The sequence below is a fragment of the Cynocephalus volans genome, chromosome 2 (genome assembly GCF_027409185.1).
Source record: "Cynocephalus volans isolate mCynVol1 chromosome 2, mCynVol1.pri, whole genome shotgun sequence".
NCBI lineage: Eukaryota > Metazoa > Chordata > Mammalia > Dermoptera > Cynocephalidae > Cynocephalus > Cynocephalus volans.
Genome location: NC_084461.1, coordinates 194,465,935 through 194,489,839, shown reverse-complemented (window position 1 = coordinate 194,489,839; position 23,905 = coordinate 194,465,935). Strand labels below are relative to the sequence as shown.

The 23,905-nt window shown below is 45.3% G+C and overlaps 1 protein-coding gene across 1 annotated transcript in view; it reads left to right on the top strand.

Moving 5' to 3' along the window:
- Positions 1 to 23,905, top strand: part of KSR2 (kinase suppressor of ras 2) — a 418,923-nt gene that overhangs the window by 85,033 nt on the left and 309,985 nt on the right. Inside the window, exons 2-3 of the mRNA XM_063087289.1 lie at positions 3,099 to 3,239; positions 7,042 to 7,192. Of these exons, the coding sequence (XP_062943359.1) occupies positions 3,099 to 3,239; positions 7,042 to 7,192 (292 nt within the window). The remainder of the gene's footprint in view (positions 1 to 3,098; positions 3,240 to 7,041; positions 7,193 to 23,905) is intronic.

The following is a 23,905-nucleotide window of genomic DNA, read 5'->3' as shown; positions in this document are numbered from 1 at the left end:
GCTGTAGAACTCTCACGTCTGTCTTTATTTTCCTACTTGTTTTTAACTGTTTTCTTTTCTTTTTTTTTTTTTTTTTTTTTTTTTTCTTTTTCGTGACCGGCACTCAGCCAGTGAGTGCACTGGCCATTCCTATATAGGATCCGAACCGCGGCGGGAGCGTCGCTGCGCTCCCAGCGCCGCACTCTCCCGAGTGTGCCACGGGCTCGGCCCCTTTAACTGTTTTCTTTACATAAGTGCAGAAAACCACACAAAAGAAATATACTTTGACAGGTCCCCATCATTCTTTGAGCACTTCCTCACTTTCTGGCACAACATAATTTTCCACACTCTTGTTTTCCTGCTCCAACCCTGGAATTAGCCATTTTTCTAGGGAGAGCTAGTTCCTCTGAGTGGAAAATGGTATTGAGGAGCCAACATCTGGGTCCCCAGTGTGCTTATTGATATCGGGGTGTTATCATTTCCACCCCCCTGAGTGGGATGCCTAGGTAATATATTTATGTATGTGCAATGCACATATGTATACATTCATATGCACATTTACAGTGACATTTATTTTTATATCTCTATGTATTGGTAACGGGTACCCCTAATCCTAATCCAACACCAGAGGATTTATTCTAGTTTTTTCTCTTCTCACATTTATATGGCTCTTCTTGGTGATAAAAATAATCTCAGTATATTTCTTTATTTGCTCCATCTTCTGCATTTAGCTGATCTCCTAACTGCACAGGGCCACTGCCTTGCTTGGATGCTCTGCTCATGGCTCCTGACCCCTGCTGAGCTGCCTTTTCACCCTAGCTCTGCTGTCTGCCTTGCAAAGATCTCATTTATTTCTTTTTTGTAACAAGTTTTCTTACTCATCATCTGGGTATCTTAATGAATACATTTTTCCTTTTATTTGTAATCCTTTCCTGAGTTCTGATACTTCATTTTTGTGATTTTCTGATTCTGATTTGTTTTTTCAGATCTCGTATCATCTTCTTAATGTCTTTTGCAGAGTTTTGCAATAGTAGTTTATGGTTTTGTTCTGCTTTGCGAATGTACTTTTCTAGTGTGCTTTCATTGTCTGTAGGAATATTATTCTGCTCTTTTTTCTCATTGTAAGTTTGAATGGGATTTGATCCTTTGTATTAGTTATTTATTGCTGTTTTAACAAATCGCCCTGAAACTCAGCATCCTAAAACAACAAATATTTATTATCTCACAGTTTAGGCGGGTTAAAATTTTAGGAGCAGTTTATCTGGGAGGCAGGAGATCAGAGTCAGTAGGAGATGGGACAGTGGAAGCAAGAAGTTAGTTATATGGGAGGTGCCAGGAGCCAAGGAATGCATGCAGTTTCTAAAAGCTAAAAAAGCAAGAAAACATTCTCGCCTAGAGCCTCCAGAACAAACCAGCCCTGCTGACATCGCGATTTTAGCTCAGGGAGACTGATTTCGGACTTTTGATCTCCAGAACTGCCAGATAAAAAATTTGAGTTTTAAGCCACTAAGTGTGATCATTTGTTCCAGCAGCCATAGGAGACCAACACACCAGGGATGTCAAGACTCCCTCAAGGATAGTGGACTAGATGTCCTTTAATTTCGCTGTGAGTCAGGATGCTTTAGCTACAGAAACCCAACTCACTCCAGCTTAAGCAATAAACAAACAAACAAAACCCCAATACTACTGAAGAGGAACTTATTGGCTGATGATGTCACTGCAGAGTCCAGGGGTATCTGGTCTCTGTGCTCAATTCAGGGGCTCAGATGGCAGGTGTGGTCATGCCTGGGTCATGTGTCCATCCTGCAGCCAGGGAGTGACCAGCCTCATGTGAGCCATATGGACTGAAAGCCAAAGAACTTTCTTTTCCCCAAAAGAAAGTTAAAATGTTCTTTTCAGGAAAAGAGGGAATGGAGACCAGGTAGGCAGAAGCAACAGATGCCCATTATAATCCTCTCTGGCTCTGAATTTTGTGATCCTAGAATCCCAAGATGGTGTTCTTGATGAATGATGGTTGACTGTACTTGGAAATGCTACAGGCATCTACATACCTAAGGATTTAAATTTTGTTTCATTTAATTATCTTCATTAAGTATATTTTAAATTACAAAGATGATAATATGCTTTGGGTAACTATTGAAACAATGCAAAACATTTTTTTTTCTCCCCTCCTCTGTAGAGTCTCCCTGTCCCAAGTTAGAAGTCTGGGGTTTATTTGTCCCTATTTTTCTCTCTCCTTGGGTACACATGTATTGCCTTTCTTTTGTGAATAGTGTTAGTGTTTATAAAACTATCAATAAAAAACTGTCCTGTTTCATGTCATGGTACTTCCCCCAGAAGCACCGATTTAGGTCCACCTTATTCTAAAAGTATTTGTTAATTTGTGAGTACTTGCAATAGGACAAACAGTAGAAAAGGGTTTAAAAATATTTCTCCCCCCTCTGTTCCCCACCCTCCCACTTCCCTTCCCCAGAGGACTGGGAATTCTTTCAGAAAGAGTCTTTGCATTAGCAAAGGTATACACATGGAAACATTTTCTCCATGAATGGGAGAGCATTTATTTTTATTTATCAGCATGTATCGGGGAGACTGTTCTGTATCAGCACAGAGCGTACTTCATCATTTTACTTATAGCTGCATAGGGTTCCTTTGTGTGGCTGTTGGGCCATTTATGTCATGAGTTTTCTACTGATGGGTGTTTGCAATCTTTTGCCACTGCAAACAGAACTGTAACAAAATAGCCTTGTACACAGTCATTTTGCATAGGATGGGTGTCTGCAGGATGAGTTCCTAGAAGTGAATCGTTGGGTCAAAGACTATGTGTAATTGAGATGTACATGGATACAGCCGAAAGGCCCTCCACTAAAGTGGTCCTAATGCATGTCCCCCCCCCCCAAAAAATGTTGGGACCCGCCTGATTGCCGATCTTCACCAGGATGGTGCACCTCTCTTTTAGTGTGGAGATGGGTGGAAAACTGAATCTCAATGTAGTTGAGCCAGTCTTTAAAATACGAAGTTGGATGGGGTTTGGGTGGGAGGGTAGGTTGTGGGGATTCTTGCTCTCACCTTTTGACAGTGCCTCTGAGATGTGTCCCATGTCCTTGTCTGTGTCTCCTCAGAGCAAGCTGGTGAAATACTTCAGCCGGCAGCTGTCCTGCAAAAAGAAGGTGGCCCTGCAGGAACGCAACGCAGAGCTGGATGGTTTCCCCCAGGTCCGGCACTGGTTCCGGATTGTCGACGTGCGCAAGGAAGTCCTGGAGGTGACCTGAGGCACCTTGTTACCCCTGCCCCTTACCTGCCAGTGGTCACCCCCTCTGCTGCTCCTTGGGCAGCAGGTTTTTGGCTGTGCCCAGCAGAGTCCCTGGCACATAGTAGGCCCTCCATAAATCTGTATTGGATGAAGGCATGCAGGATCTCTGATGCTGTCCAAATGACATCATTAGAGTGTGGTTCTGGAGTCAGTTAGACCTCTTTCAGCTCTGCCACTTATTAATGGAGTCACTTTGATCAAATCACTTTACCTGTTAGAACAGCACTGTCCAATGGAAATTTCTGCTATGATGGAAGTATTTTATATCTGTGCTTTCTGATGTGATAGCCACTAGCCACTTGTGGCTACTGAGCCCTTGAATTGTTGTCAGTGTGTGTAACTGAGGAACTGAATTGTTAATTGTATTTCATGTTAATTAATGTGGCTGGTGGCTGCTGTATTGTAGAGCATAGCCTTAGAGCCTTAGTCTTCTCATCTGTTAAATGGGGATAATGATTGCCCCCTCTTCTTGAGTAGCTGGCATAAGATGTTCAGGTGATTCTTATAAAGTGTTCATAGCCTGGCACCAAATAGCACTCAGTAAATGTTAGCATATAGTCGTTGTTACTGCTGCTGCTGTTGAAAATTTTGAAAGTAACAGGTTTTCCAATAGCAAAACTAAGCCAGAGCCCTGATGTCTTGTGTCCACATCCTTAAGGTCACATGGATAGTGAGATTTCCCTACCCTCTGAGATCCCAGGAACCCACTGTTTCCTGTGATGGGGCTGAGCTGTTCCTAATAAAACCAGCTCATATGACTGAATCTTTGGTGCCAGGCATTGTACTAAGGGCTTTGCAGGAAGGACCTCAACTGTTGAGACTATTCAGACTTCTCCCAACACCATTTTGGGTAGGTATGCCTGTTACCCCCATTATACAGAGTGAGAAATCGAGGCTCAGGGATGAAGAGTCTGGTCCAGCTAGTGGTGGGTGGGGCTAGCAGAAGAAGCCAGGTTGGATGGACTCTGGAGCCTCAGGTGGGAGGCACTGTGCTTTCTCCTCACTTTCTTGTTGCTGGGGCCTCCCAGAGCTGGGCAGAAGAGGGGGTCCTCCCCACTCCAATGCCTTGGGCCCAAGAGCCCTTTCTCTAGGTACTCTCACTTCCTGCTTGAAGAGGCCTCTCTCTTTTTAGATCTTGTCCCCAAAGACAAGAATCTCACCTGACCCCACCAGATCTGACAATCCTGAGCTAATGCAGCACCCCCACATTCCTCCATCCCCCCACCCCCACCCCATCTCACATATGCACACAAGATGGCACACTATTCTGTATGCCCTTATTTCATTCCCAGGATGAACAGGGGGCCAAGACTGGTTTCTTGTGTATGCCCTTAGGATGAAAAGTCCTGTATACATACAGACAGTATATTTGCATGGCCTGGCACACTTTTCAGAAGCTTTTGGGATCATTTATTTATTAAGCACCACCTATGGAGCAAGTAAGGCAGAAACAAGTCTTCTAGACCAGGGGTTGAAAACTGGTGGCCCTCAAGGTGTATCTGATAAGCAGACATTTTTTCTTTGGCTGATACGATACTCAAAAATGTATTTTGAGCCAATATTTAAAAAACTGAAAGAGTTTGCCTAAAAAATCTCAGATCTCTGGCTTTTGATTTTTCACTTGAAAAATTAGAATTGCTGACCACACTGTACTGAATTCCTGTCTGGCAGCAATGAAATGGATCTGCTCTCTCTTTGGGTTCCTTGTGTGCCCGTGCCCTTTGGTTCACCACTTTGCTCATTTATATTTACTTGGCCTGCAGGAACCTGAGTTTTGGCTCTTACCTTAACCTATGAGAATCTTGAGTCCAAGGTCACCAGCCAGGGAGTGGGGGTGGAGCTGGGGTTCCAGTTCTCTGTCTGCAGTTTGTGTGTGTGTCCACCAGAGGTCCCCTTTCTGCTATGGAAATGGCAGTATGGAAAAAGCACCCAAGTGAGACTACCTGGGTTCAAACCCTGGCTCCACCGCTTACTTGCTGTGTGACTTTAGGCAAGTGGTCTAACCTCTCTGAGTTTTAGTGTCCTAGTCTGTAAATGGTGACGATAAAAGTACCTACTTTATGTGGTCTTTGTGACATTAAAAGAAAATCCATGAAAAGCACTTAAAACAATACTCCATCCATTCCAGCTGTTATTATTACTGCACTTATTACCAAACAGAAGTGCATGTGCTCTTTTGGGCCAAGATTATTCAGTCTTTCGCCGTTTTTGATGTCATAAAAACGTTAATCTTATGGTTGTGTTATGATCCTAAATTTCAGCATAAATTATATATATATATATATTCAATATATACGAGGGGTCTTCAAAAAGTTCATAGAAAGATTTGTATTATCTTTTAATTCTGTTTTTCTGTGAACTTATGGGTATATATATGTCGAATATATAGTTACCATACATATATATTTATAAATCAGATTAAAATGCACAAGTGAATCCTGCAGCAAACAGGAGAATCCTTTCATGCTGTGAATCGTCCCCTCAAAACACGATTCATTCTGTACATTCAGATCTCAGTTCATCACATTTCTTAAAGTGGGGCTTACCTGCAGTGTCCCTATTTGAGAAAGCCTCTAAGTGACTCAATTATTGTTCACTCTCTGTCCCCTGCCCTGGTGAGCTGAAAGGCACTGATTGGCAAGGCACTGATTGGGCTTTGGCTTTTGCCCTGCAGCTCACTTTTTTGGATAGATTTTTGTGCTGCTACTGTTTTCCCCTTTCTGGCGGTTTTTGTTGTAATACACAGATATGGCCACAAGAGGGCAGAATTATCCCACAATATTACCCTAGAATTGCCATTCATATGTATTTAAAACCCGTATTTAAATAATAATATATGTAAAAACGTTGGATATCATCAAGTGCTATGAAAGAAGGCTCTTATATACATATATAGATATATAAATATGGAAGTTTGACAAATTTCGAGGTGTATTCATATACGGTGTCTAGGGAGACACTGTTCTGGGGAAAGAGTGTGATTGCTGGTGGCAGTGAACGGACAGTTACAGTTGGGAATTCTGTTCCCAGTCCATCTCTTCAGAGGTGTCCCTTTTCCTTCTGCATGCTGTACCCCAGCCTTACCACTTTGTTTTAAGATGCAAAGCCGTGACCCATGGGCTCAAACACAATTCCAGTTTCATTTCCACCCATTTCAGCCCTTTCCCCTTAGGGTTCCTGAAGACGCACTATGAACCCTAGACACTGTGGCCCTAGAAGAGAGGAAGCAGAGCATGAGCATAGCCATCAGAGGACTTGAGTTCCCCAGTCTGCTTGCTCCAAGCTCCAAGCTGGGATTTGGACGAGTCACTGCAGTCCAAGCTGAGCAGGAGTCACTGAGGGCCATTCAGAGACAAATAAATGAGGCCCTGCCTCATGAGGAGCTCAGAAGCCGGGTGGGGAGACAGATGTAATTAATTGCTTCCATTTATGGAGTGCTGCTGGGCACTAACATATGTGCTACCTTACCAAGTATGTGCACTTGAGATCCGCATTTTATAGGCAAGTAAAGTGAGGCTCAGTGAGGTTAAGTGACTAGTCTGAGATTGTCTAGTGAATGAGTGGCAAACCTGAGATTTGATCCCAGTCCTGTCTGACCCTAGATCCTGAGACCCAACCATTGTGCGAAGCATTTACACAGTGGTGTGTACTCCACTAGGCACCACCAGAGGGCAGTGTGGAGGCACAGACATTGTTCCTGCCTTCAGGGAGCTTACAGTTTAGTTGATGTCCTTGTCACTTCTCTCCCCTAGGAAATTTCCCCTGGCCAGCTGAGCCTGGAAGACCTCTTGGAGATGACAGATGAACAGGTGTGTGAGACCGTGGAGAAATATGGAGCCAACCGGGAGGAGTGTGCCCGTCTCAATGCCTCCCTCTCCTGCCTCAGAAACGTCCACATGTCAGGTAAGCAGGCCCAGGGGTATGGATACCTGTCCACAACACATCTGCCACTGTCCCTCAGGATTCCTGTGCCCACCACTGAAGGCCGGGACAAGAGAGTCAACCCTGGATGATAAATCCAGGTCACAAACAGAGGAAGGATGGCCTGGGATTTGGAGGCTGGAAGAGGTGGGCAGGACAGCTCTTGGGTTTGAACTCCTGCCCAAGGAAGACCTACTGAGGTTGTAGGGCGTTTGGCTCTGGATAATTAGGATCCAGATATGGAAATATTGAATGTGTGTAGGACACTGCGGTCTTTTTGCCTAAGACGTTCTGAAGTGCCTTTGTATTTTGCGTCACTGTCTCATTCCTTATTTTGTTTTACATAAATAATATGCATTCATTCTAGCATAAATTAGAAAATAGATTAAAGTAAATAAAATAACTACCCCAAGCCCCATCTCCTAGGGACCTGCTGTTGTCATTTTGGTATAAATTTTAGTATAATTCTTCCAGACTAATGGGTATGTGTATACTTTTTTAAAACAGTAGCATTAGGATTATCCATACATATTGAAAGTTGTTTTGTTTTTTTCACCTAGCAAAATAACCTCTGTGACTTGTTTTATCTGTTTGGTGTCCAAATATGTCATCATCTCTCCTGGACCTTTCTGATTCATTGCTGCAACACCCATTTGTCTTTATCAGCAGAACATCAAATATCATCCTCTTGAGGCTTCCTGCTTCCCTCTAGCCTTGTGATTTTGCCACAAATTCTGGGGCCTTTCAGTCCCAAGGGACGGGCTTTGCAAACACCAGCCATAGAAGTGTTCTTGGCCCACTAGCACAGTGGTCCCAGTTCCCACCATGAGGTGTCACTGTTGAACATCAGTCTGGCAGAGTCAGACGGATGCTTATTTACAGATGCCCTTGCTTGATTCACCCTGCAACATTCAACAAGTATTTGCTGAGTGACTATTATGTGCCAGCAGGGCTGAGGATACAGCAGTGAACAAAACAGAACTATTTGGAAAAGGTCACTGGCCCAGTCCCCATGCATGCCCTTTGTCTACATTCTTGCTAGCAGATCCTGATCTAGGCAACAGTAACTATCAAAAAGGACCATGAGTTGGGGCTGTCGTGCATTGAAGGATGTTTGTTTAGCAGCATCACTGACCTCTACCCGTGAGATACCAGTGACATCCCCTCATTCCAAGTCATGACAAACAGAAATGTCTCTTGATATTTCCAAATGTTCCCTAGGATGCAAAATCACCCTTGGTTGACTAACCATGAGGGTCATGTTATTCCTTATCTCTAGTCCAATGTTATTGACTCACCTAACATTAGCATGGCTGACAGGGGCCTCCTGATCACTCAGTACATAGAAAATCTGCCCCAAGGCAACTTCTCTCTACCTACAGTGGGAAGCACTTTTGGCAGTTTTCTCTCCTTTAACGAATTACACCAAGTTACAATGTATATCATAAACATCTTCCTTTGTCAATAAATGTCTTTTCTTCTCATTTTTAATGCCTGAATACTAACACCATTTATTCAGCCAATCTACTATTGGAACTTTAGGTTGTATCCATATTTGTCCTGTCATAAGCAGTGCTGCGGTAAATACACTTAAGTAGTATCTTTGGGTACATCCATGGCTATTCCTTTAGAGCGAATTCATAGGAATGGGGTCCTGCAGCAAAAATTATATATTTTAAGGCTTCTGGTGAACCTTGCCATATGGCTTTCCAGAAAGTTCATACCAATAAATGCCTCTCTACCTTCTCCTCCCTGGCCCCGCAATGTGTGACAATGACCATCTGAGGTTAGGTTCTTAATTGCTTTTCAGAGTTTGTATATTCTCATCAGAGTCATGCTACTGAGTTTGGCAAAGTCCTTAAATGTGGAGCTCAAATCCAGCTCTGCCGGGGACAGGTGTTTCTGTTAGCCCTCTGGGGGCTGAACAGTCATCTTTTGTGACATCCTGGGCCAGATGAGACCTCAAGAGGTCCTCTTATCTGCTGTCTGTCACACTTTTTTGATCAAAACATGCAGTAACAAGTATGATTATATTGCGACCCCATCACACATACACCTGCACAAACATACATGTAGCTACACGTACACATACAACTGAAGCAGATTTCATGAACAACACCCACCATCCTTATTATGCATGATGAAAGCAGATATTTTAAATTCTTTCCTATTTTATTCTGCATCATTTACCAAATGCTGGTAATGACCATCACTTTCATATCACACCTCACGTATGGACTGTGACCCATGGTTTGAAAAAACACTGATTTAATTGTTCCTAGGCCTGCTTACAACTCCTACCAGGCAGCTAGAATTCAGTCTCTTCCGTCCTGCCCCAGATGCCAGCCCCAGAGCCATAAGGAAGTGGTGGTCAAGTGTCTACTTCTGTCCAATTCCTACAGCACTTAGGGCTGAGGTCAGCTCAACTCAGACCTCTTGGTAAAGGACTGTCCACCCAGACCCGAGTGTCCTTAATATCACACTTCACCGCTGCCATTCCTGCAATTAATGGTACCACTTATCACATTCTTATTTTAACCTTTTTTGGGGAGCGATTTTTAAATGGGTGCCTCTCTCCTTCACTTTAGAAGCTGCAAGAGGGCAGGAATTGTACCTATTTCTGCTCCCTATTTTATTCCCAGCGTGAAGGTCAATATCTAGCACATAGTAGGGGTTCAGTAAACCTGGCCCATGAAACTCACCAAGGGCGTAAGTATACCGCCTTTCTCACGTCCTTCGGGATTTGGCTCCTACTTAGAGTCCCACCTTCATATTTCCCCCTCAAGACCTAAAGATCTGATAAACCCACTAATTCCTTAGAATTTCCTAGGTAAGGCATGGATTTCACATCTTGGTACTTGCCTCTCTGCCTAGAATTCCCTTCCCCTTTGGTCCTTCTGAGGAATCCCTGTGTGTCCTCAAGCTCAGCCCAAAGTCTGCTCCTCTATGAGGTCTTTCCTGGACTCTGCACACTGAGCTGGCCACTGCCTTTGGTCACCAGAACACACTGCACACCCAGTGACCCTTGAGGTCTACACTGCTGAGCCCCTCCCCACCTCCCCAGCCTCCCTCCCCTACCCTCGCTCTTGCTTACGTGATTTCAGCCATGCTGAACTCCTTGATTTCCCCTCAACAGACCAGGCATGCATGTGCCTCAAGGCTTCTGTACTTTGTTGAATGGATGGATGGGTGGATGTGTGGATGGGTGGATGGATGGATGCTTCTGTCACCAACAGCCCATACCTTATAGTGGTTGTCAGCTTCCTTGTCTCGCTCCCTCATCCGACTGTGACCTCCCTATGGGCAGGCTCAGGGTGTTGCTTTTCACGTCGCTATTCCCAGCACCTTGGCCAGGCTATCCGTGTTGAACGAGGTGCGGGAAAGACACGTGATGTACTTGCTACTGGTCTCCACCAGAGGGAAGCCGTGAGCCATCTTCAGAGGAGCCTTCATGTTTTGAATTCTGTTTTCCCTCAAAAATGATAATTGGCTCCTTGAAGCTTCTCACCATCTTGGGAGCTGGATGATTCCATCATTTCCTGCCTTTCATCCTAGCTGAAAATGTTATCCCAAACTAGGGAATAAATGAGTGTCTTTCCCACCAGACTTACTTCTTGAGGGTCATGCCAGACTCATCTTGGAGCTGGAGTTTCCGACAGTAATGAAATCAGATATTATAAATTCTGGTGTGCAGGGGGGACACCATGCATGTTTGTTAAATGACTGAAGGAATCCACATTATTTTGAGAAGTTCATATGGACGCTAAGTATGTGGAGGCAAGGCAGCTCTGTGCCTGGCCAAGAACCTGTAACCTTTCTTAAAGGACGGAGGCAGCTTTATTTTAGAGATGTTAATGCTAATCTTAGTTTTCTCCTTGGGTTTGGGGGATATTTTTATTTCTCAGTGCCCAAGGAGCCCCACAGGTAGGAAATCTTAACTCTTTCTTCTTTTCTTACAGCTTGTTAGACCAGCCTTAGCCTGAAACCAAAGAATACTCATTTTCTCATTCAGCATGCTCAGGGGATCCCAAAGCCAGCATATCAACCTTTTCTTATCTCTCAGCTGTGGCCTGAAACCAAAAAACATGTATTCACTCATTCAACAAAATTTATTGAATGCCCACTCTATGCCAGGCACTGTTCTAATCTCTGGAAATGCATGCTTACATGTGTGTCCATAGAGATTTTATTCCAGTGTGGGGAGGTGGACAATAGACGATTATCATAATGAGCACATACATTATATACAGTGTGTTAGAATAAGTACTGTGGGTAAAAGAAAATGTGCAACAGGCTAAGGGAGGTTGGTAGTGCCCTCTGGGGAAGGGAGAAAGGATGGGTTGTCATATTAAATAAGGTGGTTAGGTCAGGTTTCCATCCTCTCCACTGTTTTCCTTTCTGCTCTCTCCTTCTCAGTACTCAGTCAGTCATCTGCTACGAGTACGGAGTCTGAAGTCTGGCAAACTTGGATTTGGATTCTGGCTTTGCTACCTACTTGCTGTGTGATTTTGAGTAAGGTATTTCATGATTCTGGGCTTAGTTTCCTAAGCAGTAGGATGGTGTATTCATCCATTTCTATTGCTTATAACAAAATGCCTGGAACTGGGTAATTTATAAGAAAACAAAATTTATTGCTTACAGTTTCAGAGGCTGGGAGGTCCAAAGACCAGGGAACACATCTGGTGAGGGTCTTCTTTGGGGGTGGCTTTACAGCAGTGCAGGGGTCTCACATGGCAGAAAATGGCAGAGCAGAGAGAGAGAGAGAGAGAGAAAGAGAGAGACTCTTACCTACTCTCCTTTTAAAGCCTTAAGAACTACGCCGCTGACTACCATTATTAATCCATTCACTACTGCACGGTCCTACAATCTAATCACCTCTTCAAGGTCTCACCTTTCAATTGCCATAATAGGATTTCTCACCCTTTTAAACTACCACAGTGGGAACCAAGCCTCCAACACATTAAACTTTGGGGGGACACAATTCAATACACTACAGGTAGGGATCACGATCATGTCTTCCCTATTGGTTGTTGGGAAGATTACATGAGTTGATACAGGCAAATCACACGGTCTGGCCCAAATTAGGTACGTGATAATTCTTGTTGTTATTATTGTCATAATCATCATTGCCACCACTACCATCATCACCATCCCTGTCCGCCCCCACAACCATAACCATCATCACCACCATATCACCATCGTCACTACCACCATCATCATCATCACCACCATCATCATCATTGTCACCATCACCATCATCACCACCATCACCACCATCATCACCACCATCACCATCATCATGACCACCATCATCACCATCATCATCATCACCATCACCACCATCACCATCATCATCACGACCATCATCACCACCATCACCACCATCACCATCATCACCACCACCATCATCACCACCATCACCATCATCACCACCACCACCATCACCACCATCACCACCATCACCATCATCACCACCACCACCATCACCACCATCACCACCATCACCATCATCACCACCATCACCATCATCATCACCACCATTATCACCATCATCATCACCACCATCACCATCATCATGACCACCATCACCATCACCACCACCATCCTCACCGTTATCACCATCATCACCACCACCACCATCACCACCATCACCACCATCATCACCATTATCACTACCATCGTCACCATCATCATCATCACCATCATCACCATCATCATCACTATCATTATCACCATCATCACCATCATCATCATCACCTTCATCGCCAAGGTCCTCTGGCCTTTCTCTGCTCCCAACTCACTTTTTTCCACCCTCTTCCCATCTTCCTCTCTTTTTTTCTCCAAGTGGCCCCGGGCTTCAGCTTTTCTAATTCAGCTCTCTAACTCTTTGTTTTTCTGTGTTTCCCTTCCCTCTGAGCCACTGTCTCCCTCACGCTGCCGCTTCTTTATAGCCTATTTCCCCCATCTGTCTGGCTTGATTGTTCTCTAGAGGTGGCCCACCTTTCCCTGGCCAAAAAAATAAAAGCAGAACCCCAAGCAGTTTTTCCACGGCACACAGCTCCATTTCCCCTCATGGTCACTACAGAGCAGAGGTCCTAGGGTGAAATTGCTGTGGCTGCTGGAAGAGTATATTTTTGCCATATGCCTTCCCCTCCAGCCCAGGGCTGGAGACTTCAGGGCTGAGGGACAGCAGGGTCCCCTCCTTGACTCCTATCCTGGGTCACAGCTGTCTTATCAGAAGTGAGCCTGTTGGGGGAGTGGTCCCGCTGTTAGTGCTGTCGCTGTGGCTTTCTTCCTATTTTCTACTGTTCCTTCTTTCTCTCTATTCTTTTTGGCCTTTTGGTTGTTTGAGCCTAATAATTTGTGGTCATTTGCATCTTCACTTTCCCAAGGAAAAACCCAAGGTTAAGATAATGGACAATCTTGCTTTCTTCCCTCCCTCCTTTTTTCCCTCCCTACCATACGTGTTTATCAAGCACCCACTATGCATCTGGCACAATGCTGGGTTCCAGGGCTTGGGGACTTTCTCAGGGCTTCAGGGTTCAGCTGAGACCTAAAGGAAGAGGAGGAATTCTCCTATTGACTGGGGATCATGAAGCACACAAAAGTGCCTTGTGGCAGGAAGGAGGGTGGAGCATCCCAGGCATGGAGAAACCAGTGTGGCTGTCCACTGGGAATACTGGGGAGAGCAGTGGGAGCTGGAGTCAGGCAGCTGGGCAGGGCCAGCCCCCATGGTGGGCTGTGGCAAGGAGCTGACACTGCAGGGTTCTGAGCAGAAGGTGCCTGGATCTCTTGTCAAGTTTTCAAGCAAACACTCTGGCTGCAGAGTAGGAAGGTGGCTTAGAGCAGGGTGAGACGCTGGGAAGTCCTTCAGGAGGTTTGGAGATCCATGCAGGGGCAGAGGCCAGGGTATGGCTGGAGCCAGGAGCCCTGTACCCCAGCAACTTCCCAGGAGCTGGTTAGGTTGGGCTCTCTCCTGCTCCTCCTCCTGAGAATCCAGGGGGAGAGCTGGCAGCCAGGAGAAAAACAGGATGCAAAGTGGCCCCAAAATAGGACAGCCTCAGATGCTCTCTGGCTTCTTCCCAGTTTGGGCTTTGAATGAAGCCCCCCAGAACCCCGCCTTCTACCACGTAGTCTTCCTTTGACTAGAACAAAGAGTAAGAGCGGGTCTTGATTGCCCTATTGTTCCACTTGCTTCTAACTTGGGGAAGGCTGGGCGGGCAGAAGAAGAGCTGCCCACCCCCCCATAAAGCCCACAGGGTCTAGTGTGTTCTAGTGTTGACGTCCTTCCTTTCCCCTGTACGTGCTCCAGCCCTCCTGTTCAGGCAGGTTTTTCACTGCTTTAGAACTCTCCCTTGCAAGTATCACAGACCTGATGCAAAGGTGCTTATGCACAAGTGGCTCATTCATTCTCTCCATAAATACTGATGGAACTTTCTGTTTCAGCCACTGTGGGGGACTAGAGACGCAGTGACGGGGAAGGCTGATCAGCCACCTGCTCTCGTGGACCTGCGTTCCAGACCTGAGCTGTCCAGTAGGGCAGCCACTAGACTCACATGGCAAGTTAAACTTATATTCACTAAAATTAAATAAAATCTAAAAGTACTTTCTTCATTCACAGTAGCCACACAGCAAATGGATCAAGTGGTTTATTGCCACCTGTGGCTAGTGGCTACCCTGTTGGGACAGCACAGTTCTACAGCATTTCCATCATCACAGAAAGCTCTGTTGGACAGCACTGCTCGAGAATATATTGGAAGAAACAATAAATTTTAAAAAATTAGATGGTGATGAGTTTTATGCAGAGGATTAAAATGGAGTGAAATGATGATGACTAGGTGGCTGGCTTTGATGGGGTGATCAGAGTGGGTCAGATAGGGTTCAACCAGAGAAGTAGATCTAGGAGAATAAATATATTAAGAGATTTATTGCAAGGAATTGGCTTATGTGTTTGGGGGTGGGGGTGAGGGGGTGGCTGGACAAGTCTGAAATCTGTAGGGCAGGTCACCAGGAAGGGCAGGTTGGAACTCTTGGGCATGAGCTGAAGTTGCTGTCCTTGGCCAGATTTTCTTTTTCTCCAGGGAAGCCTCAGTTCTGCTCTTAAGGCACTTCATTGAATTGAATCAGCCCACCCAGACTATTGAGAATAATTGCCCTTACTTAAAGTCAGCTGATTATAGACTTGAATCACATCTACAAAACACCTTCATGGCAATACCTAGATTAGTGTTTGATTGAATAACTGGGGACTAAAGCTTAGCCAAGTTGAGCCATAAAACTGACAGTGAGCCTCTCTGGAGAAGTGACATTTAAGCTGAGACCTGAGTGACAAGAAAGTACTAGGCATGAGAAGATCAGGGGAAGAGCAGAGAAAACATGTCATGCAAATCTCTAACGTACTTTTAAGAAGTAGAAAGATGGTGCATGTGGTGTGTATTCTGGTGACTCATTGCTGTGTAACACACCACTCCAAAACTTAGCAGCTTAAAACAACTGTTTTGTTATCTCTCATGATTCCCAGAGTTGGTTGGGCTCAGCTGGTTAGTTCTTCTGTTCCACATGTTGTTGGCTTGGGCTGCAGTCATCTGGGGCTTGGCTGGGCTGAAACATCCAAGATGGTGCACATATGTAGATGGCAGTTGGCAGTGGTTATTGGGTGGGAGTTCAGCCAAGGCTGTCTGCCAGTGCACCTATGTGTTGCTTTTCCATGTGACTTGGGCTTTTTATAGCATGAGTGAGCATTCTAAGAGAGAGGAAATGGAAGTACCAGTTGTCTTACAAGCTAGTCCTAGATCAGGTGCTGTATCACTTCTGCTGGCAACTTGAGGAGTCAATGAATGGAAAAATGAATTTATTCTAGGAGTTAGCTCTTATACAACTGTAGAAGGAGCTGGGGATGTACAAGTTCAAAAGGGGAAACAGAAGATTCAGAGAAAGGTCTCTAATCTGACCTGATAGGAGTAAGCCAGCCTGCGTTGTCAGGGACATCTGGTAGCTGGCATGTCCAATTGTTGGAGGAAGACCTCAAAGACAGGCTAGTGCAGGTGCCCATGGAAAGTTGTGTGACCTCTGTGAGTCTGGCATGAAGCCTTTCGTGGTGAACCTGAGCTTGCTCTTGGTCATCAAGACCCCCCATCAGGAAGGAGAGCTGGCTGTGGAGTGGGGAAGGTGGAGAATAAACCAAGTCAGACCTCAGCATCTGTCTCCTATTGCCCTAACCCATGTCTCCCTGCAGAGCACCACAGTTTCTGTTTCACTTTTGTCTCCCAAATCTTGTACAGCTTCACTTTTGGCCAACTCTAACCTGGAATTACACACAGAAGGGGGTTCCAGAAAGGTCGATGGCCGCATAGCCAAGTTGTCAATAGGCTAGTCCAGTGCAGGGAGGGGGGGCAGAAAGACAGGGGGCAGGGCCAGTTCCTGAGGCACCTGTAGCCCTGGCAGGTAGTTTGGGTTTCTCCCAAGCAGAACAAGAAGTGGTTGGAAGGTTTTTAAGAAAGGAAGGGACTTGATCAGATTCTATCAAACTTGAGTCAAGGGCAGATGGAGCTTGTTTTAGGCACAACTAAATCCATTAGTCAATTTCCCTCCCTCCCTCCTTCATCCCTTAGTTCTGCTCCCCTTTGGGCTGCCCTCAATGTCCCCCATCTATTTAACTTGACTTTGCTTTCCTCATCTGTAAAATGGGGATGCTAATAGTATCTTCCTTGTGGAGTTGTTTGTTTCTAGGGAAAAAATGAGTTCATGCAAACACTTAGCCTTGTGTCTGGCAAATTGGGTGCTCAGTACATATTGGGTTTAAGTCAGTTTCTGTCCACCCTGCCTCCCCAAACTGAATCTGAACCAAAGTATTCCTCCCACAAAGCCACTGTCTGCTCCCTGGGGGGAAGGACATTTCTTCCCCAGCCTTGGTCTTACAGCAGACCCCCTGGGGGCAACCTGCTCCAGGGCTCCATCAGCCCTTTCCCATCAGCCCACTTTCACTTTCTTGCCGGCTGCCTTTTGGTCCCTGTCTCTTGCCCACCCGCTGTTTCATGCCATCAGCAGCTCTTCTGCAGAAACCTCCAATGAGAACAAAAAGAACCTGGCTCCCGGCCGTCATCTCTGATTGGAGCCATAGTTGCTCCCTCTCTTTACCTCTGGCTCCCACAGAGGCACTGAACAGAAGAACTGGACACAGACCTGACACTGAACTTGTACTGTATGGTTGGCAGGGGCTGAACTGTTGGAAAATTGTGGGTCCATGTGCACAAAACCAGATGAACTGAGACAGACCGAGACAGACTGTTACATCTTAGAATAAGACCCCAGGTCCCTCCCCCAGGCACCTGAACAGGTCTCTGTCTCCTGATGTTTTCACTACCTCCATTACACCCAGCTACCCTGACCTTCTCTCTTTTCCTCCCAAAGTCTGCCTCAGGGCCTTTGCATGGGCCATTCTTTCTGCCTGAAATATGCTGCCCCCATCTCCCCCTGGCTATTTTTTTTTGTTATTTTGATCTCAACTTAAATGCCACCTTCTCAGAGAGTCCTACCTCCATCTCAGCCACTCTCTGTCCCGTTACTCTGTTTTATTTTTTTCATGGTCCCTGTCACATCTAAGATGATTTTGTTTTATTTGTTTCCCTACCTCTTCCCACTAAAACAGTGATTCTCAAACTTGAACATGCTTCAGGATCCCCCAGAGGGCTTCTCCCCCAGAGTTCCTGTATTAGACGGGCTGGACAGCACCTGGGAATCTGTGTTTGTGACAAGATCCCAGGTGGCGCTGATGCTGCTGGTATGGGGACTGCACTTGGAGAACCACTGTGCCAGAATTGTCCCAGAGTCTGGCTCAGAGTTAGAGTGTAAAAAGTAGTCACCGAGTGATTGAATGAATGCTAGTAGCAGGTAATTATAGCAGCAGCAAATATTGGTTGAGTTCTTACTGGGCCACGTCCTGTGCTGGACAAGTGACATGCAGCACCGGCTCACTTAATCCTTTCAGCAACCTCAGGAGGTCCATAGTGTTATTATTTCCATTTTATGGTAAGAAAACTGAGGCTCAGAGAGGTAGAGTCCTTGTCTAGGGTCACACAGCAACTGAGTATCAGAGGCAGGGCTGGCACTGAGGCCGACTCCCATAAGCGTAAGGCTCCCCCCATAAGAAAGGGGAGGGGACGGTTTTCCCTGTAACTCTGGGTAGTCCCTGTGTTTCTGTTTGCCCAGCTTGTGGGGGAAGCCCTTTAGGGATTAGCAGGGATGTAGCAACTTACACCAGCACTGAGATAAAAGAAATTATTTAAAGGCCACACGTAAATAAATATCAAATATGAATGTTGCACATTTGCAGGGCACCTTCAGTTTTAGGAATCACCTGTGTGCAGGTGATCTCATTTGAGCCTCACAATAGCATGAGTAGTGGACAGATTGGGCTGCGTTCCCATTTCACAGATGGGAAAACTTCTGGCAGGTTTGAATCTCTCTCAGTCAGTATCTCTGTCCTTCCCAGCTATGGTTCTGAGGGAGGGTGGAAGGCTTCCCTGGGCGGCACATGAATACGTTTGTGAAGTGCAGTAATGTGCAGGCGGAAGGCAGAGGGGCAGGGAAGATGGAAAAAAATGTTGTTATTTGGAACAAAGTTATTTTTGCCTCTTTCTAAGATGTTCCAATATTGCGGCAGCAGCATTGCTGGAAACCAGGAGATGGTTTTAGTTCATTATAGTCACGGTTTTTCCTCAGGTGGCTTTTTGCTTTGTTTAATTATTTTCCTGATTACTGTCTTACAGTCTTGTATGAGAATTATCCAAGCTATTGTTTGGGGAAGAAAAAAAGAACTTGCTGTATTGACCATAATTTGCATATTACTTAGTATTTAAAAATTTTTTTAAATTTGCATATTACTTAGTAAAAAAATGAAGGAAAAAAGTCTGGAAGGAAATACACTTGGATATTTAGCATAGTCATTCTTGGATTAGGGTAATTATTATTTCTCTCTTGCTCGAATGCATTTTCTATCTTCCTGGGCAACCACAAGTAGTTGTGTAACTTAAACAAAACAAATTTGAAGGACAGGAATCCTCCTCAAACTTCATTTGTTTACTTTGGTCTGTCCCCCGTGATACTTTCCTTCCTGCTGCTGATGCCTGGTGGGGCTGAATGCTCAGACCCCATGGGTTTCAATGGTTTTTATCATTGATTAAATCCCCTCTTTGCACCTGTTCAAAAGGAAACACTTCCTGGCCTACATCTTCCTGAAGTAAACTTCCCATAGTTTAGACAACTCCTGATGATGTCTCAAGACATAACTTAAATGCTACCACTGCTGGGAAGCCTTCCTTGATTGCATCTGCTCCAATCCTGTATTGTTTATCAGGCAGTTATGTTATAGTTGTTTTCATACATAAATCTCCCATATCAGATTGTAAATTTCTGGATAGCAGAGCCATCTTTCAATAACAACAAAAATAATAACAATAAAATATTAAAAACATACAGTGCATCAGGCACTATTTTAAGCTGATTTTGAGGATTACTTCACTTAAATTTTAGATACACCCCTATGAAGTAGGGACTGTTGTATTCTTCAGTTTTTAGACAAGAGAACCAAGGCACAAAGAGGTGAGCCATGTGACCCAAGGTCACAAGGCCAGTAAATTGCAGGACTGCAGGACTTGAGCTTGGGCTAATCCCAGACCATATACTCAAAACACAATGCTCCCTTTTTTTTTCTTCCTACAAGCTACTTAGCACAGTAGCAAAAATATCATTTAATGAATTAACAAACAAATGAATTGTCATCATTTAATCATGGAAGTTATGCCCTTGCAGGGGAAGGTTGAGGCATTTATATATTTGTCCTAGGAGAGAGAAATGAGGGAACAGCAGTTTCTATCAGTGGTGGATTGTGTGGGAGACATAATGAGCAGATAAGTTGGCAAACTACAGCCCACAGGCCAAATTTGGCCCTCTACTTGCTTTTGTAGATAAAGTTTTATTGGAACACTGCCATGCCTATTTGTTTACATACCATCTACGGCCATTTGCACACTACAACATCAGAATTGTTTAGTGTGACAGAGACCGAATGGCCCACAAAGCCTGAAATATTTGCTATCGACTCTTTTGAGAAAAAGTTTGCTAGTCCTTGTTGTAAAAGACCAAGCAAGAAATAATGTGTTAGTGAAAACAAATACATGCATGCTCTAAACCAGGAGAGGTTTCAGTCTGATATGAAGAACTTCCTTTGGGAGGAGGGAAATAAATACATGAAGAGGTTGGGGAGGCATCGATTAAGGAGAACTCCTTGGTGGCGTGAGCTAATATTTGCACAAGTGGTACAGCATTTAAGAAGCTGTAATTTATTGAGCACTTACTATATATACTAAGCGTTCAGGGGAAGGCAGAAAGGGCAGGAAGGATGGACACTCCTAGACAGGGTAAGTCACTTGCTCGGGATCATGTAGCTTGTACCTGGTAGCGCCTGTGCTCAATTCCATGTCAGTTTCATCCAAAACATGTGCTTTCATTAAGCAGTGTCCTCCAAGCTGACTTTTCCTGTGTGTTCCCCACCAGACTGTGAGATTTTTGTGGGTGAGGACCCACAAAAACCTGGATTGCCAGGTACACGGATGCTGTCTGGACAGTACTTTCTAAAAGTATTTAGGAGACTGTGGTTCTCTTTGGGTGGATGTGTCTACCACCTCCATGGGATTCTGAAATGTGGGACTACCTCACACTCCAAATCTCCCTACTGACTTCATTCCTGACCTGAAAAGGGAAACCAGAAATGGTAGCCCTTCCCCCAATCACACAGAGAACCTATTGATCTTAGTTGGGAGGGTAGGAGATCACACTTCCCACCCCCCACGCCAGCCCTGTCCTTGGGAACAGAGCTCAGTTTAGCTTCATCATCTGATCCTTTTCTTTCTTTAGCGCTTTTGTTTTTCCCTTCTCTGTCTGGTATTTTTTGGAGGAGAAACGAGGCGGACAAGCTTTGTAATCAGATACCTAGACACCCTTGGTGACGGGCTGACAGATTGTTTTTCAAGCTCTACCTTCTAAAGACCTTTTTCTTTTATTATCACGGAGGGCGGAAGAACTGAGTGGCAGGGCTGTATTTTTGCTTTAAACCCTAGGCCCCTTGTTTGAAAAAGTTATGGTGGTTAAAATAGCTGGCTGGTTGTGGACCCTTAGATGCGTTTTCCTCCCAATATTTTTATCTTCTTGGACACCATCCGACCAGGGCCACTTCTTGATGGTGCAGTGTCACCTTCGGCCACCAGGGGACGCTGCCTGATAATCTTCCTTTAGCTGAGACGTCAGCATTAACTCAGCGCCCGTGGAAAAGATGCACCGTAATGTGCCAACTGAAGGAACCTCGGTCTAATCATCTCAACTTTCAAATAAGGAAATACTGAGTCCTACAGAGGAGAAAGGCTTGACCCAGCTCCAGCAGGGACCTAGTGTGGGATTGACTGTTTCACAGACAGAGCAGTCTGGGCAGGCTGAAAGCCAGGGGAACCTTGGGTCTCTTTCCCTGGCTGGCCTTGAGTGAGTTGCAGCATACCTGAGCAAACTCCCGCAGCCTGCCCAGACGGGGCCCCGCTGCCACCACCTTCCTTCAGTGTCCAAGTCATTGATGCTCATACATGGGTCCTCCTGCCACACTTATGAGATGAATTGGGAAGAGAAAATGAGCTGTAAAGAGGAAGCGTTGAAATGTAGGTTCCACATAATAACTAGTGGAGATGCGAGGGAGCTCTGAGGAGACAGGGGAAAACTAGGCAGTGGGTTCTTTCCATGGAGAGACATCTGGAAAGAGCTTGGGGCCAGATTTGGGGTAACACCAGCTGTGTAGGAGCCTTTCCAGAGGCTGTCAATAGAATGTCTGGCTTCAATTAATATCAACATCTTAGCGCTTGCGGTACAGTCAGGAGGGCATGTGAGTTCAGAGCCTGGGATGTGAGTCCCAGTGGGGCTGGTCCAGACTCTACCCTATCAGAGCCTCAGTCTTTGGGAAAGGATAATACTACTTAATCTTTTAGTGTTGTCATGAGGATTAAGTGAGGTGATGTGTGCTTTTGCCTCTGTCTGGGGCTACTCCCCTTATCTGAGCAGAACCTTACTTTGGTTCTTTGGGCTGGAGTGAATTGTAAATCATAGGTTTCTCTCCCTTCTCCCTTTGACGATCATCTGGGGTTGCCTGTTCTGCCTCCAGTCTGCTTCCAGGAGGCAGATTCCTCAGGAACTGAATGGTCATGGAGCCCCAGAGCTGGGGAAGTCTATTCCATGATGGGTGTGGACAGGCAAAGGTTTTTGCCTGGGATTTCAGTCAAGCCACTGAACTTGACAGAGCTATTGCCCCATGGATGGAGGGCAGTGTTTTGATTCCTTTTAGTATTTTGGAGTAGAAAAAAGGTGACAACCAATCATGATCTTCTTTTAATATATTTGAGAAGTTGAAAAAAAAATTCCCATTGTCTTTTAAAGAAACACATGACCGTATTTATTTCTAAAAAGTGAGCAAATTTCTAGACTAAAGGCCTTTTAGGCAGGGGACTGTTGGCTTACATAGGGTCCTTCCTCGCTGCAGATTGTCTCGAGGCTGTGGGGTGGGGGTACTTGGCTTCAGAACAGTTATCATTGTCTGTTCTGATTGTCAGATCTCAGGCCCCAGGCAGGAGATTTTCTTAGTAGTGTCTAGTTATAGCATGAAAAGGGCTAGCTCAGGGTTTTTCAACCTTAGCGCTATTAACATTTGGGCTGGATAATGGTTTGTCGTGAGGAACTGTCCTGTGCATTGGGGGATGTTTAGAGGCATCTCTACCCACAAGATACCAGTAGCATCTACCTGCCACCCCCTGGTTGTGACAAAGAAAAATGCCTATAGACACCATCAAATGTCCCCCGGGCAAAATCACTTCCAGTTGAGAACCCTTGACTTGACTTATCCTAAGTGCTCCAGGAACATAGCTGCTCTGGCTTTGACAACGATGATGATGATGATGATGATGACAATTTAAGTATTCAGAGGCCAGACAAAGGCCAGGAGATTTTGTGCAGATTGAGGTTCTGTAAAAGCACAAAAAATCATAATTGAGTTGGAGTTTGGCTTATCATGCCCAGAGCACGGTTTTCCCAGGGGTCTTTAGTCAAATTAACAGGAACCAGATGAAAGCTAGGAGCCTTGATGTACCTCCCTCCCTCCAACACACATGGGCTCACACACAATCGCACACGCGCACATGCACACGAGCAATCTCTCCTTCTTTCCCCCCAGGGACCTTATTAAAACTTCCATCAGCTTTGCAAATAAACAGCTCCTAATCACCCATCAAAAAGGACAGCAGTGGACCGAGCTCAGGGCTGGAGGCTGGATGCTGGGGTTCTGGCCCTGCCTCTGACTTCTCTGGCTGTGATAACCTGGATGAGCCACATGGCCTTGCTGAGCCTGGTGTCCTTGTCTGCAAAATGCCTGGGCACGGATGGATGGTCTATAAACCCATCCCCACTACTCCATGTCTCAGCTTTGACTTTCATGCCTGGCAGGGATCAGTTACAACAGCTCCCACATCCTCGCTCTCAAAGACAGCTCTATGGTTCACACCACAGCTTCCGACTGTTATTATATTTACCGCATCGATCCCCATATCAACTCAGTAACACCGTTTTTGTATTCTTTGAACAGAAAGAACGAATTCCCGCCTTTGCACT